Source organism: Macaca fascicularis, chromosome 20 (genome assembly GCF_037993035.2).
Source record: "Macaca fascicularis isolate 582-1 chromosome 20, T2T-MFA8v1.1".
NCBI classification, from domain to species: Eukaryota; Metazoa; Chordata; class Mammalia; order Primates; family Cercopithecidae; genus Macaca; species Macaca fascicularis.
This window is the reverse complement of record NC_088394.1, coordinates 5,480,093-5,495,881: the sequence shown is the minus strand read 5'-3', so window position 1 is coordinate 5,495,881 and position 15,789 is coordinate 5,480,093. Positions and strand designations below refer to the sequence as shown.

The 15,789-nt window shown below is 53.7% G+C and overlaps 1 protein-coding gene across 13 annotated transcripts in view; it reads right to left on the bottom strand.

The window, feature by feature from the left end:
- The window catches only part of MGRN1 (mahogunin ring finger 1), a 63,754-nt gene that overhangs the window by 9,919 nt on the left and 38,046 nt on the right, over positions 1-15,789 (bottom strand). For 5 of the 13 annotated variants that reach the window (XM_005591139.4, XM_005591140.4, XM_005591134.4 and 2 more), the window contains 5 exons: positions 13,747-13,794; positions 9,715-9,783; positions 7,247-7,406; positions 3,670-3,779; positions 989-1,054 (listed from right to left, as the gene is read on the bottom strand). In XM_005591139.4, the coding sequence (XP_005591196.3) occupies positions 989-1,054; positions 3,670-3,779; positions 7,247-7,406; positions 9,715-9,783; positions 13,747-13,794 (453 nt within the window). Of the gene's footprint in view, positions 1-988; positions 1,055-3,669; positions 3,780-3,919; positions 4,274-7,246; positions 7,407-9,714; positions 9,784-13,746; positions 13,795-15,789 lie in introns of those variants that run through there. The other 8 variants (XM_005591135.4, XM_005591136.4, XM_074028797.1 and 5 more) reach the window with 3 other exon arrangements.

Sequence of the window (15,789 nt, the reverse complement as noted above, 5' to 3'; positions counted from 1 at the left end):
CCGGGCCTCTGGGGGCTGGCCTCCTCCAGGCAATTCTAATGGGTGCCGTGGCTAAGAGCCACTGTTCTCCCCTCATTGGGAGCAGAATCGACAAGGCTGAGGAAGAAGGAAAATGCTCAGGTTCTGGGGAACGGAAGTCAGACTACAGGGGCCCCTGCTCTGTCCCCACAAAACCAGGTTGAGGGGCAAACCGCTAGTCACTGCTCCCTTCAGGACAGCCGGGCCTGCCTGACCGAGCTCCTGGAAGGGAAGGTGAAATGGGGGGGGTGCCTGGGGACCACGGGGAGTTGGGGGAGAAATCGGGGAGTGGGCATGGCCCAGGCCCTGAGCCTGGGATGCTTTTCTGGACCTTTATGTCCCCCACATTTGCTCCCGTACCTGCCTCCAAGTTAAAGATAAATAACTACACAGAAGCCCCTCACCCTCTAGAAAGGAAAATGCGCTCTGGGTGGTTCCGGAGAGGCCTCCACCTCTCTACACCAAGGCCCGCAAGGTTTCGGCTGGGTCTGCCTGGGCCACGGAGGCTCCAGCTAGTCATGTGCTGGTCCCCCTGCCTGCTCCCTGGGGCACAGGGACAGCCCAAGAAAACCAAAGTCCTCAGCCCAAAGAGCTCGAACCCGCAGGGTGAAGGAGTGGGACGCGGGGCCGAGAAGCATGCGTGGGGCGCGATTGCAACACGCAGCAGCGACGTTAGTTCCGCCTGCAATGTCCATTCCACTGCCAGCAAGAAAAAAAAGGGAAACGGCACGGGGGCCACGCGGGGCGGAGGCAAAGCTGAGGGGAGGGCGGCGGGGCCAATTGCGCCCACAGACCGAGGCTTTTCTGGTTCCACAAACTCCCTGAGTAGGGAGGCCGTGACCGGGAGAGCAGAGCGGATGGGTTACACGAATCAGACACTAGCCTGGGGCGGAAACCATCTCCCCTACTTGTCATGGACTTAAAAATGAGGGCGGGGCAAAAAAACGCAGCCGGAGGACCAGACACTTACTGTTTCCCTTTTAGGTTTCTTGCTGGTCAGGGAGGCGGGGTGCGGCTTTGATTTTTTAAAGGGACACTGTCAAGATAAAAATCAAATGTTTTACAACCACCACCCCCACGTGGCCCTGGAGTGGGCTGGACAGGTCTCTCTGGCTGGCTGTCCTCTCGCCACACCGCGGCCCAGAACTTCAAAAGCTTCCAGTGGACGTGAATCTTGGGAACGTCCTAAGTGCGGGTTCTGACTCGGGCCTTGGGCGGGCCACGTGTGCATCTAGGGAGCTCCCAGGAGCTGTGCTGCTGGACTGGGGAGGCTGTGGAGCCCAATCTCACCCGCAGTGCCTGGCCCCTCACAGTCTGGGTCACCTGGGCAGCAGATTGGGCCAAGGTGGACGTGAGGGCAGCTGGACGCTCCCTAATGTGGGGTGGGTGCAGGGCAGGGATCCTGAAGCCACTGCGGTCAAAGTCCCCCAGCCAGTGCCCAGGCACTGCTGCTAACTCATCACAATGACAAACCCCTCAAGAGGACTGGGGAGAAGAGTCAGCCCCAGACCCACCCACCCACCATCATCTTTAGGGACTCGCTGGACAGAACGCCCGTGGTGGCTGTTTCTGGCACTATGTGGAATCGGCTCCGACAGGAACCTGGCAGGTGACGAGGAGCATTTGCTTTCACTCCGTGCAGAGGGGAGGACGGCTCCCTGGGTGGCTGGAGGTCAGAGCTGCCTGGTCACACCTCGGACCCCGGCCGCCCTGCACTGTAGGGGAATCTCAGCTCAGCCTAAGAGGGACAAACATAGAGGGGCCTACTGGGCCCTCAGCCACCAGGACACAAACGGGGAGGGGCAAAAACAAGTGACAATAAAGCTAGCCATGCCTGAGCATACATCTCTCCCTGCCTGAGAGAGGAAACTCTCTCAGAGGCAAATCCTTCAGGGGCTGCTTCTCTCGCCACCAAAAACCTGAGTGCACACAGCGTTTCCAAATCAAAGTCAACATCACAAGTGCGGAGGGCATAGTCCCAGGAGCCCCACAATGGCAGGGACCTAGCGCACCCGGGTTGACAGGGACCCCCAAGCCATGTTTCTCCTCTAGCTTCAAGACCATGTCAGATTTTAAAAGACAATCCCAAACTCTGGGTTTTAAGCGAAATTCCAGACTTTTGAAATTGGTCCCATTTCAGAAACACTGCACCTACTGCCAGGGAGGCCCACGGGGCCCAGGTCAAGGCCCTGATCAAGGGAGCTTGCGAGGAGCCTTCAAGAGCAAAGGCGGTGTCTGTGAACGCCAGTCCTCGAGGCTCTGCTCCTCTTTTCTGTTTAGAGAGGCAGCAGGCCTGGAAGAACCAACGGCTCCAAACAGCTGCAGCTAAGAGCCAAGAAAGGGACTCAATCTGACAATGCACGTGCCAGTGGGGAGCAGTGGGCCTGAGACTCAGGCCCAGCCAGTCACTGTCCAACTCCCCCATTCTGCTCCCCGCCCACCAGAGCCCCTGCCACCCATCCCCGTCTCTGTCTCTCCCCGTGTCTCTCCACATCTGTCTCTTCCTATCTCTCCGTCACTCTCTCCCCGTCTCTCCACATCTGTCTCTTCCTATCTCTCCATCTCTCTCTCCCCGTGTCTCTCCACATCTGTCTCTTCCTATCTCTCCGTCTCTCCCCGTGTCTCTCCACATCTGTCTCTTCCTATCTCTCCGTCTCTCTCCCCGTGTCTCTCCACATCTGTCTCTTCCTATCTCTCCGTCTCTCCCCGTGTCTCTCCACATCTGTCTCTTCCTATCTCTCCGTCACTCTCCCCGTGTCTCTCCACATCTGTCTCTCTCCCTTTCTCTCTCCACATATCTCTTGCCCTGTCTGTGTCTCTCCATATTTGTCTCTGTCTCTCCCCGTGTCTCTCTACCTCTCTCTCGCCCCGTCCCTGTGTTTCTCTGTGCATCTCTCTCCGTGTCTCTGTCTCTCTCCTTGGAGAGAGCCAGGGTTCCACCTCCTTGTGTGGCTGAAGCAGGGTCTGCCCTTAAGGTCCCCGGTGAGGGAGCCTAGAGGGCCTGGAGCGTGGGAGGAGGGTCACCAGCGCCCCTTGCACAGCAACTCATGAGGGAAAGAGCACGGCTCATTCACTAAGAACCACGGGCTAGCGGCAGTGGCTCAGGCCTATAATCCCAGCACTTTGGGAGGCTGAAGCAGGACCAGCACTTGAGCCCAAGAGTTTGAGACCAGCCTGGGCAACATGGGGAAACCCCATCTTACTAAAAATACAAAACATGAGCTGGGCATGGTGGTGCACGCCTGTGGCCACAGCATCTTGGGAGGCTGAAGTGGGAGAATCGCTTGAGGCTGGGAGGTCGAGGCTGCAGTGAGCTGAGATTGCACCACCTTGGGCGCACAACAGCCTCGGTGACAGAGCGAGACCCTGCCTTAAAAAGAAAGAAAAAAAGCACCTGGAGACCTCGACTGCGCTCAGCCCTGTCGCAGGCTCTGGGTACTGACGGCAGCAGCACTCTTCCCAGCAGCGGCATCCCAGGGCCCAGCCTGGCCACCCCCTTCATGCCTCATGGTCACCCATGGGGGCCAAGCCTGCTCACTGGACAGATGAGAACACGGGGCTGCCGGCTGGACCGTCTGGGCCTCGGGCCTGGCCCAGGCACTCACACCCCTCTCGCGCCCGCCCATCCCGCAGGCAGGAGGCGGCACTTACAGAGTGCTCATCGTGCTCCAGGCTCTGGGCCAGGACAGGGCTGAAGGACACGGGGGACAGGGCTCCTGGCTTCTTCCGCACCGCCCGGATCTGCAGGAGGGCCCGGAAAGCTGCGGCAGAAGGAGGGCTCGGATCAGGCCCGGGCGACACACCCAGCCCCGAGGGGACCCTCGAAGCCCCAGGGATCAACACCCCCCACACACCACAGGGGTCCCAGGGCAACCCCGCTTCCACATCAGAACAAACACAGTTTTTCTTTTTTTTTCAGTTTTAAAAGGCGGTTTAATAGGCAAGAAAAAAGGGGGAAGAAAGAAAGAAGCTCGCCTGTACAGGGAGGGGGGCTCCAAAGACGAGAGACAGAATCTCCGCAAACACAGTATTAATGAAATGGCCCCGGAGAGGAGACACGGCGAGGCCACGCAGTGCTGCCCAAGGCGGGGCTCCAGAGGGTGTTTCCAAGAGGCTGGTGCCAAGACCCCCAAGGCGTCACACCCCTGAAGCTCCAGGCTGCACCCGATACAGGATGTGACTGCAAATCAGCAGTCCTGGCTGAGCCCAGAGGAGCTCTTGGCTGCTGGACAGGATGGCAGGCGGGGACATCACACTGGGGAAGCCAAGGTGGAGATGTCATGCTAGGGAAACTAAGGCAAGGACATCATGCTGAGGAAGCTGAGGTGGGGAGTCACGCTGGGGAAACTGAGGCAAGAACATCACACTGGGGAAGCCGAGGAGCACACACAGCAGCCACTGGGAGCAGGGAAGATAAACCAGGACCTAGGATGCCCCGTCATCCCACAGTGCCAGTCCTGCTCACACTAGGGCCCCACAGGCTGCTGCAGAATGTTCCTGAGACACCTTTAGTGATGTATGCAGGCCAGGAAACCGAATCACCAAACCACCAAACCAAACTAGCCACTTCCAGCAAACCAAAACGGGAGAGCATCTGCAGTCAGCCCAGGGACAGGACCTCAGGCCGCCTCTGTGTTCATTTCTACTGAGAACAGCAGGCCCTGTCCTCGGCCGCCTGTGAGGGGCACCTCTACTGCCACCTCCTTGAGGCTCAAAGCCACACGGGGGCTCTGAACTCGAGTCTGAAGGCCCCGACCCACAGACCCCACACACCTGAAGATTCCAGAGTTGCACTCGGCTCAGGGCACCCTCCCTGGAAAGCAGCCCTGCTGTATCTCCAGCCACACAGCATCCCTGAGGCTCAGTCCTCAACAATGCCTGCCTCCTAAGCACAGAGAACCTTCCCAGACAGCCCACCCCTGGCCCCACTTCCTGGTCCCCGCCCCCACAACTCTGTGGCTTTCAGACAGCACAGGCTGACAGACCACAGAGGCCTGGGCCAGCCCTCCCTGCTACAGGATCTGCCACAGGCTGGGCGGCCAGCCTCTCCCTCCAGGCCCCAGCAGCCTCCTCACTTCCTCCTGGGATCTGGACACCTCTCGTGACCCCATGGCCTGACTGCACAGAACAGCGTCCTCGCACAGCCCCACGCCTGGCTCGGAGGTCTGCTGGTCTACTAAGTGCGCATGTCCTGCAGCTGCGTAGGCAAATCCCCCCCACGCCCCGGTCCAGCTGCCAGGACCCACGCCAGGGATCCCAGGAACCAGGGCACGGGCCTGCCAGCGGGATGCGCATTTTAACCTGGTGGTTTTTTCACCCTGAGAACATTCAGGTTCCCTCTACTGGAAGACACTCAGAACGGGGCCCTATGCAACGGCTTTTCACTGAGGAAATGTCTGGAGTGCTCTAGAAAACGCAATTTAATTCACTGGACAATTTTCTACCCAGTATACTTTCTATTTTCACCTCACACTATATAATATATATATATATATATATATTTATACTTATATTTTGGAAACAGGGTCTTCCCTTGTCTCTCAGGCTGGGGTGCAGTGGTGGCACAATCACAGCTCACTGCAGCCTCAACCTCCCAGGCTCAATTGATCCTCCTGCCTCAGCCTTCCAAGTCACTGGAACTATAGCCAACACATCTGGCTAATTTTAAACTTTCTGTAGAGATGTGGTTTCACCATGTTGCCCAGGCTGGTCTCGAACTCTTGGGCTCAAGCAATCCTCCTGCCTAGGCCTCCCAAAGTGCTGGGATTATAGGTGTGATCCGCAACCAACTTTATGCTAGAAATTTATCAAAATATTTTCTATTTTACCTTTAAAATAAAGATCTGAGCTTGGCATGGTAGCTCATGCCCATAATTCCAACACTTTAGGAGGCAGGAGGACCACTTAAGCCCTAGAGTTTGAGACCAGCCTGGGCGACATAACAAGACCCTGTCTCTACAAAAAAAAAATTTAGAAACAAGGCCGGGACCTGTGGCTCTGCCTGTAATCCCAGCACTGTGGGAGGCCAAGGCAGGCAGATTACTTGAGGTCAGGAGCTTGAGATCAGCCTGGGCAACATGGTAAAACCTCGTCTCTACTAAAAATACACAAAATAGCTGGGCATGGTGACACATGCCTGTAATCCCAGCTACTCAGGAGGCTGAGTCACAAGAATCATTTGAACCTGGGAGGCAGAGGTTACAGTAAGCCAAGATCCTGCCACTGTACTCCAGCCTGGGCAACAGAGTAAGACTCTGTCTCTAAATAAATAAATAAATAAAAGTAATTAAAAACAAAAAACTAGGGCCCAGCGCGGTGGCTCACGCCTATAATCCCAGCACTTTGGGAGGCCAAGGCAGGCAGATCACGAGGTCAGGAGTTCAAGACCAGCCTGACCAACATGGTGAAACCCCATCTCTACTAAAAATACAAAAATTAGCTGGGCGTGGTGGTGCAGAGCTGTAATTCCAGCTACTCAGGAGGCTGAGGCAGGAGAATTGCTTGAACCCGGGAAGTGGCGGTTATAGTGAGCCGAGATTGTGCCACTGCACTCCAGCCTGGGTGACAGAGCGAGACTCTATCTCAAAAAAAAAAAAAAAAAAAAAGCCAGGCATTGGGGCTCACGCCTGTAACCCCAGCACTTTGGAGGCTGAGGCAGGCAGATTACTTGAGGCCAGGAGTTCAAGACCAGCCTGGCCCACATGGCAAAATCCCATCTCTACTAAAAGTAAAATATTAGCTGGCGGGGGGGCGGGGCGGGTGCCTGCAATCCCACCTACTAGGGAGGCTGAGACAGGAGAATTGCTTGAACTCAGGAGGCAGAGGTTACAGTGAGCCGAGAACTCGCCACTGAACTCTAGCCTGGGTGACAGCATGAAACTATCTCAAACAAAAATTAATAAAAATAAAATAAGAATAAAGATTTCATTCACTGATTAATTTTCGTTCATCTGCCCTGGAGCGCCTCTGTAGCCCTTTGTTCTGCAAGCCTTGCCTGGCTGGAGGCAGACGTGAAGATCTGAATGCCCCGTGCTAGCGTCCCTGCCAGCTTTCATGGTGACTGACTCTGACAGCCAACACGCCCGAGTTCAGCACAGACCGGATAAATGACAACTCTTTTCTTTCTTAGCCAACAAGGGACCTGTGGCCCCCTAGGCCCCAACTACTGTGGTGTGGCCAGTCCCTAACTTCCAGAACCATCCACAGAACAGCCCGCCAGGGCACTCACGCAGCCGGCAGATGGGACAGTTGTTGGCCTGGTAGCGCAGCGTGTCAGCGCAGGAGGTACAGAGGCACAGGTGGCGGCAGGGCAGGATCAGCGTGTCCCGTAGGTCGGACAGGCACACCACACACTCATTGCTGTTGTCACTGTTCTCGTCGTCCGAGGGCTGCGGAGACAAGGGCTTGTGGGTCAGCAGCCTCCCAAGGGCCAGAGTAGGGCTCCTGCTTCCTGTCCCCAGCTGTCCCACCCCACTCCACCCTGCCCCGGGGGCAGTCATGACAAAGAGAAGTCCAGAGTGGGGGGGAGGTTGCCCCATAGCAGAACCACCAGGCTCAAATCCAGTGTAAAGTCAGCACCTGGCGGGGGGGGCGGAGTCTATGCCCCTCACCCACCCAAATCATGAGAACATGGTCTCTTCCTGCTCTTCAGACCCAAAAAAAAAATGTGGAAGAGATGCACCTAAGAAACATCTTCCTGACAGTCAGCGTACCCGTATCATTTGGTTTAAAAAAACCAAGTTAGGGCCAGGCGCAGTGGCTCAGGCCTGTAATCCCAGCACTTTGGGAGGCCAAGGCGGGTGGATCACAACGTCAGGAGATGGAGACCATGGTGAAACCCCGTCTCTACTAAAAGTACAAAAAATTAGCTGGGCGTGGTGGCGGGCGCCTGTAGTCCCAGCTACTCAGGAGACTGAGGCAGGAGAATGGCGTGAACCCAGAAGGCAGAGCTTGCAGTGAGCTGAGATCGTGCCACTGCACTCCAGCCTGGGTGACAGAGTGAGACTCCGCCTCAAAAAAAAAAAAAAAAAAAAAGTATGTTAGAAATATTTTCATTAGGCCGGGCGCGGTGGCTCAAGCCTGTAATCCCAGCACTTTGGGAGGCCGAGACGGGCGGATCACGAGGTCAGGAGATCGAGACCATCCTGGCTAACACGGTGAAACCCCGTCTCTACTAAAAAATACAAAAAAAAAACTAGCCGGGCGAGGTGGCAGGCGCCTGTAGTCCCAGCTACTCGGGAGGCTGAGGCAGGAGAATGGCGTAAACCCGGGAGGCGGAGCTTGCAGTGAGCCAAGACCTGGCCACTGCACTCCAGCCTGGGGGACAGAGCAAGACTCCGTCTCAAAAAAAAAAAAAAAAAAAGAAATATTTTCATTAATGGCAGCTACCAGAAACCACATTAGCAACTGGACCAAGAGAAAGCCAAAAACCTAAACCAGTTACCCACAAACTAGGCCTGTGGCCTGCTTCTGTAAATAAAATCTTATTGGAACATTGCCACACCCACTCATTTTCATACTGTCCCCGCTGCTCCTGTTGTAATGGCCGTGTGGAGTCGATGCAACAGAGACCATACGCCTGCGCAGCTGAAAACATTCCCTCTCTGGCCCTCTTCGCAAAGCCGGCCGCCCCTTGTGTGCAACATGAATGCACTGACGGCCCTCGGCTGAGGCGAGGCCCGGCCAGGCGCTCTGCTCCCGCCACGTGGAGCTGCTCCAGTTTGCTGGGCCCAGATGCCACAATGAAGCGGGCCTGTGAGACTTTCCAAGAGATGTTAAGAGGCAGGAGTTTCACTCATGGCAGTGAGCCTTTAAAAAAGTTCATCGGCCAGGTGCAGTGGTTCAGGCCTGAGATCCCAGAGCTTTGGGAGGCTGAGGCAGGCAGATCACTTGAGATCAGAAGTTCAAGACCAGCCTGGCCAACATAGTGAAACCCCATCTCTACTAAAAATACACAAATTAAAAATTAGGCCAGGCACGGTGGCTCACACCTGTAATCCCAGCACTTTGGGAGGCCAAGGAGGGTGGATCACAAGGTCAGGAGATCGAGACCATCCTGGCCAACATGGTGAAACCCTGTCTCTACTAAAATACAAAAAAATGAGCCGGGTGAGGTGGCCCACACCTGTGGTCCCAGCGACTCGACTCGGGAGGCTGAGGCAGGGGAATCGCTTGAACCCGGGAGGCAGAGGCCATAATGAGCTGGGATCTCCCTGCTGCATTCCAGCATGGGCAGCAGATAGAGACTCTGACTCAAAAAACAAAAACAGAAACAAAAAGACTAATTTCATCCCCTGCTACGTTCCCTGGCTGCGGTCCACCACGACATATTTGTCAGGCACCACGGCCGGTTCTATGGACATCTAGAAAGGGCATCCCAGGAGCTGCAGGGACACGCTGTCTACGGGGAACCGGGCGGCAGGGTGCCACACAGCTGAGCCTGGAGGGTGAGACACTGGCCCCATTCCTGGGCTGCCTTGGGGAACCTGGATGGCAATTTACCTAACAAGCCAGTGAATTTGCTGGAGAAAGGACAAAATGTTCCACAAAGTGTTAGCTTTAAAAAAAAAAGTAAGGAAAAATGATGGCGTCTAGTGGTCTAGGACTCCAGAGGAAGGCTTGGAAGGGAACTGGCAAGCGTTGCTGTCCCCCGGCTGCTCCCAGTGTGGGCGAGGGAAACCTCACCCAGGTACACACCTTGGTCTCCTGGTTGTTCTTGTTCTCGATGCCATAGATCTCCTGCAGGAGGTAGCTGACCCGGTCCACCTGGAGAGCAGAGAGGGGCTCGCTGGGCCCTTGCCAACCGCCATGTAAGGGCTCCTCCACACCCACCTGGCCTAGCCCTGCCTCCAAGGTTCCAGGCCTCTGTCCCAGGGGCCCGCCCAGCTCAACCCCTGGGGGCCAGGAAAGGCGCAGGGAAAACCTGCTGCCTGCCCCCACCCAACCAGCAGCACCTGGAACAGGGCTGGAGCTGGTGGCTCTCCCCACCACTGGGGACCTGGAGCCAACCCACAGGCCCAACCACCACCGCCTCACCACCCCCAACACCACTCAGTTCCACCGCCACCAGCCTCACAAGGACAGCAGGAGCCGACGCCTAAAGGCACCAGACAGCAGCCTAGGTGCTCACTGCTTTCCAGACCCTCCTTCCACAAGACACGAAAGCCTCTCTGGTTTCAAAGACACCAAAGCAATGTCTCCAAGCTGATTCTGTCCTGCCGCCCACTCGCAACCCAAAAGCCTCATACTGACCACATTGCAAAGCAGTCTGTGCTGATGGGTTTCCCGCGAACCACGGGCCAGGACCACCACTTCAGGGAGCCCAGGGCCTGCTGGCCAGCTCCCTCAACACGAGGCCCTGCCCACCACCAGGGTCTCCTAGTCCCCTGGCACCTGCAGGGACCTGGACCTGCTAGAGTTTGCTCCACCTCTCTTTTGTTTATTTGTGATCTACATTTTAAATAGAGACAGGGTCTCACTACATTGCCCAGGCTGGTCTCAAATCCCCAGGCTCAAGCAATCCTCCCACTTCCACCTCCCATAGTGCTGGGATCATAGGCATGAGCCACCGCACCTGGACAACCTATCATCCAAAAAGCCAACAGATGGCCGGGTGCGGTGGCTTACACCTGTAATCCCAGCACTTTAGGAGGCCAAGGCTGGTGGATCACCTGAGGCCAGGAGTTCGAGACCAGCTTGGCCAACACGCCAAAACCTCATCTCTACAAAAAATACACAAATTAGCCTGGAATGGTGGCGTGTGCCTATAGTCCCAGCTACTCGGGATGCTGAGGCAGAAGAATTGCTTGAACCCAGCAGGTGGAGGTTGCAGTACACTGGGATCATGCCACTGCACTCCAGCCTGGGCAACAGAGTGAGACTCCATCTCAAAAATACAGAACAAGACAAAACAAATTAACTGAGTGTGGTGGCACACACCTGTAGTCCCAGCTACTTGGGAAGCTGAGGCACGAGAATCATTTGAACCTAGGAGGCAGAAACTGAAGTGAGCTGAGATCACACCACTGCATTCCAGCCTGGGCGACAGAGCGAGACTCTGTCTTGTCTCAATAAAATAAAATAAAAATAAAAATTAAATTAAATATAAAAAAAATAAAAAGCTAACAAAAATCATGCCCAAGTGGTGGCTTGAAATAGGTCTTACGTGCCCCAACAGTACACACAGGGTAACTGCTAAGCACAGCCTAGGACATCTCATTGCAAGATCTAACACTGCTGTTTAGGGAACCCCATCCTCTAAATCCTCAGCGCCTACACGTGAGGCCACCAGGAACAACACTTCCCAATACAGCATCCCAGGATTACTGACCCCAGAGAACAGATGGACTGCTCTACAGCTCCATTTATTCTAGGCTATTTTATCCTTCAAGTATTGATGAAGTCAAGTCAAGTCTCTGTCCAATACTTCCTTGTAAGGAAGAGAAGGAGCTGCAGACTTTGTTTCTGGTCTCTTTCCTTCCTTTTCCATCCATCCATTCATTCGGCAAATATTTACTCAACACTATATTCCAGACACCATGGCCCAAACTGGACAGAACTCAGGGCCTGCAAGAGTCCCTGCACATGGTGGGCATGCAATACACATACGCTCACCCAAGACAGGGACCCAATGTCCCACAGCTTAGAGCTCTACAGGGAAGTCAACAGGCTCTTGCACAGCTATCTTTTTTCTTTTTTGACAGACTCTTACTCTGTCACCCAGGCTGGAGTGCAGTGGTATGATCTCGGCTCACTGCAACCTCTACTGAGATTGTACTACTGAGATGTGTTACTACTGAGATGTGTTACTACTGAGATGTGTTACTACACCCGGTTAATTTTATTTTTAGTAGAGACAGGGTCTCACCATGTTGGCCAAGCTGGTATCAAACTCCTGGGCTCAAGTGATCTGCCCACCTCGGCCTCCCTAAGTGCTGGGATTACAGACGTTAGTCACTGTGCCCAGCCCCTGCACAGTTATTTCAAAGGCAGCAAGGGTGGCCTAGGAAGAGCAGTGCATGAAGAGTACTGAAGAGTGTGTGTCTATATGTGAGTAGGAGTGAGTGTATGTGTGTCTATACGTGTGTGTCTATGTGTGTCTGTGTATGTGTGTGTGTGTCTGAGTGTATGTGTGTAGGTGTCTGTATATGTGTGTATGAGTGTCTATGTGAGTGTATGTGTGTAGGTGTCTATATATGTGTGTATGAGTGTCTATGTGAGTGTATGTGTGTCTATGTACATGTGTGCGAATGATCGTGAGTGTATGTGTGTGTATGTATGTGTATATGTGTGCGAGGGAATGTGTGTCTATGTATGAGCATGTGTATGAGTATGCATGTGAGTGCGTGACTGTATGTGTATCAGTGTGTGCCTATGTATGTGTGCAAAGTGAATGTGTCTATGTATATGTGTGTGTATGTCTATGTATGTGTGTGAATATGTATGAGTATGTGTCTATGTATGAGTATGTGACTGTGTATATGTACATGTGTGTCTATGTATGAGTGCGTGATTGAGTGTATGAGTGTGTCTATGTACGTGTGTGTGACTGTGTGTATGAGTATGTGTGTGTGATTATATGTAAGTGTGAGTGTATGTATGTGTGTGTATCTGTGTGCGAGTATGAGTGTGAATGTATGTGTGTGTCTATGTATGTGTGTATATATGTGTCTACATGTGAATGTGCATGTGTCTATGTATATGTGTGCAAGCAAATGTGTCTGAGTATATGTGCATGTGTACATGTGTGTCTATGAGTATGTGTGTCTATGAGTGCGTGAATATATATGCGTGCGTACGTGTGTGTCTATGTATGTGTGTCTATGTATCACTGTGTCTACGTATGGGTATATGTGTCTACGAGTATGTATGTGATTGTGTATGTATGAGTATGTGTGTCTATGTATGAGTATATGTGCGTGTGTTCGTGTGTCTGTGACTCCGTGTGTCTATGTATGAGTATGTGAGTATATGTGCGTGTGTTCGTGTGTCTATGTATGAGTATGTCTATGTATGAGTATGAGTGTGTCTATGTATAAGTGCGTGTGTTCGTGTGTCTGTGAGTCCGTGAATCTATGTATGAGTATGTGAGTATATGTGCGTGTGTTCGTGTGTGTCTATGTATGAGTATATGTGCGTGTGTTCGTGTGTCTGTGAGTCCGTGTATCTATGTATGAGTATGTGAGTATATGTGCGTGTGTTCGTGTGTGTCTATGTATGAGTATGTATGGGATTGTGCGTGTGTGTCTATGTATGAGTATGTATGGGATTGTGCGTGTGTGTCTATGTATGAGTATGTATGGGATTGTGCGTGTGTGTCTATGTATGAGTATGTATGGGATTGTGCGTGTGTGTCTATGTATGAGTATGTATGGGATTGTGCGTGTGTGTCTATGTATGAGTATGTATGGGATTGTGCGTGTGTGTCTATGTATGAGTATGTATGGGATTGTGTGTGTGTGTCTATGTATGAGTATGTATGGGATTGTGTGTGTGTGTCTATGTATGAGTATGTATGGGATTGTGTGTGTGTGTCTATGTATGAGTATGTATGGGATTGTGTGTGTGTGTCTATGTATGAGTATGTATGGGATTGTGTGTGTGTGTGTCTATGTATGAGTATGTATGGGATTGTGTGTGTCTATGTATGAGTATGTATGGGATTGTGTGTGTGTGTCTATGTATGAGTATGTATGGGATTGTGTGTGTGTATTTCCTCTGATGACTTACGATTTGCTTCTGCTTTAAAGGCTTCACAGAGAAGCTGCCGTCCATGTGCTGCAGGGGAGAAAGACACAGAGGTTAAGGTGGTCAAGCTGGCGCCTCTGAGCACCCCGTGTGGCCTCCAGGGTCGGCCACCCTGCCCCCAGCCAATCCATGCCCGTAGCTGGAAAAAGAAAAAAAAAAAAAAGGATGGGGCCACCTGAAAACTAAAGAGCCAAGATTTCTCAAAACACGGTCCTCAGGCCTGGCTGTGAAACTATCTGAAGCCTCCTGAACATACAGCCCTGGGACCCTGCGCTGACCCACAGAACCCAACTCTCCTCGGTTGGTCTCAAGCACACTCAAGCTGAAGGCCCGTCAGCCAAGTTGATGGACAAGGGCCTCCTGCACACCGAGAAGCAGCGCCTGGCAACAAAAATCAAGACAAACAAAACAGGTTCCTGCTCTCCCAGGGCCCGGCTGAGTTAGAAAGACAGAGCGGGAGCACCCACAGGGGTGCACACGCAGGGAACCGCAGAGCTCTAAAAACGCGGGAACGAAATAGAACAAGCGTGCCCGGTGGTATCCAGGGAAACACACCACCGCTCACAGTTTGACAAGGTTAATTACGGCGACCTCGCAACAGCACTCCCTATCCCTTCTCAGTCAACCATGACCAGCACTCAGAATTTTCCGGTGAGGCTGGCGGGTTCTGACAGAAATTTCCAGAATGCTGGACTCCAAAAATAAAGCAGTTTCCCACTGGGTTCTGTACTCGAAGCACAAAATGGACCGGTTTGCCAGATATGGCCCATCTGCCTCTGCCAGAGGGGGCAGATGTGTCAACAGTCACCATGGCTTCTGACAAGGCCGGGCTGGGGAGAGAAGCTGGGGAGCCCAGTGCTAAAAAGGCAGAAGGCTGCCCTCTGCCCGGGGCACTTGCGTCACCACAGTCTGTGGTCCTGGACTCAGGAGAGAACAGACCCAGCCTCGTCACAGGACACACAGACAAGGGTCCTCTACCCAGCTTACAGAACCCCCGACCTTGGGGTGCTCTAGAAAGACCCAGATCACAGGGAGGAGCTGGACTCTGCACTTAGAGTTCTCAGGGGCTGTGGCCACACATGGGGCTGGAGGTGGGTGGAGAGCCTGGGCTAGGCAGGACCCAGAGGCAGCGTGAAGCCCGAAGCAGGCAGGCTGGGCCTTGTCTCACGGGATCCTTTTCCCCTCCTGACTCCGGGGCCGCAGGATGGTGCCACGCAGACCTGCAATGGCAGGGTGCTGATGAACGTCAGTGTACACTGGGGGGGGCCATCGAGGCACTAACAAACAAGGATGCGTCCCATCACCTCCGCCAAGTTCTCAGGAGAAACCAATGCCAGCTGGGCAGCAGCCCCTCGTCCATCCTGCCAGCGTTCCCTGAGTGTCTGCTCTGTGCCAGGTGTCAAACTCAGCTCTGAGGATGCCACGACATCCAAGAGGAGAGGGCTGCCCTCGTGAACATCAAGCGGGGACAACAGATGTTTGTTTTGAGTGGTGTCAGGAAAAGCCTCCTGCAAGGAGTGGGGCCTGACCAGTCTGCACGGTCAGGATGTGGCAGCCAGGTGGGGGAAGGAGCAGCAGGACTGGGGCTCTGTGACATGTGCCAGGTGACACCCAAGGACACTGAGCCTGGTGGGAAAAGGCTACAGCCCAAGGAGGTAACAACACTGCTGATCTCTGCACACCCCAGGGTGAAGTAAGTCTACCGCAGGGAGCCCACCTTGTGGGAGCCCCAGCCCGTGTCAGCAGGCTGTACAGAATTCTAGAGGGCTGGCCTCAGTCTAGAACATTCTCCCTTGACATACTCCAAGTACCCTTTGAAAAGCGTCTTGGCCAGGTATGGTGGCTCACACTTATAATTCCAGCACTTTGGGAGGCCGAGGTGGGAGGATCACGTGAGGCCAGGAGTTTGAGACCAGCCTGGACAACACAGCAAGACCTCCTCTCTATAAAAACAATTTTTTTTAAATTAGCCAGACACGGTGGTGTACTCCTGTAGTCCCAACGACTCAGGAGGCTGAAGCGGCA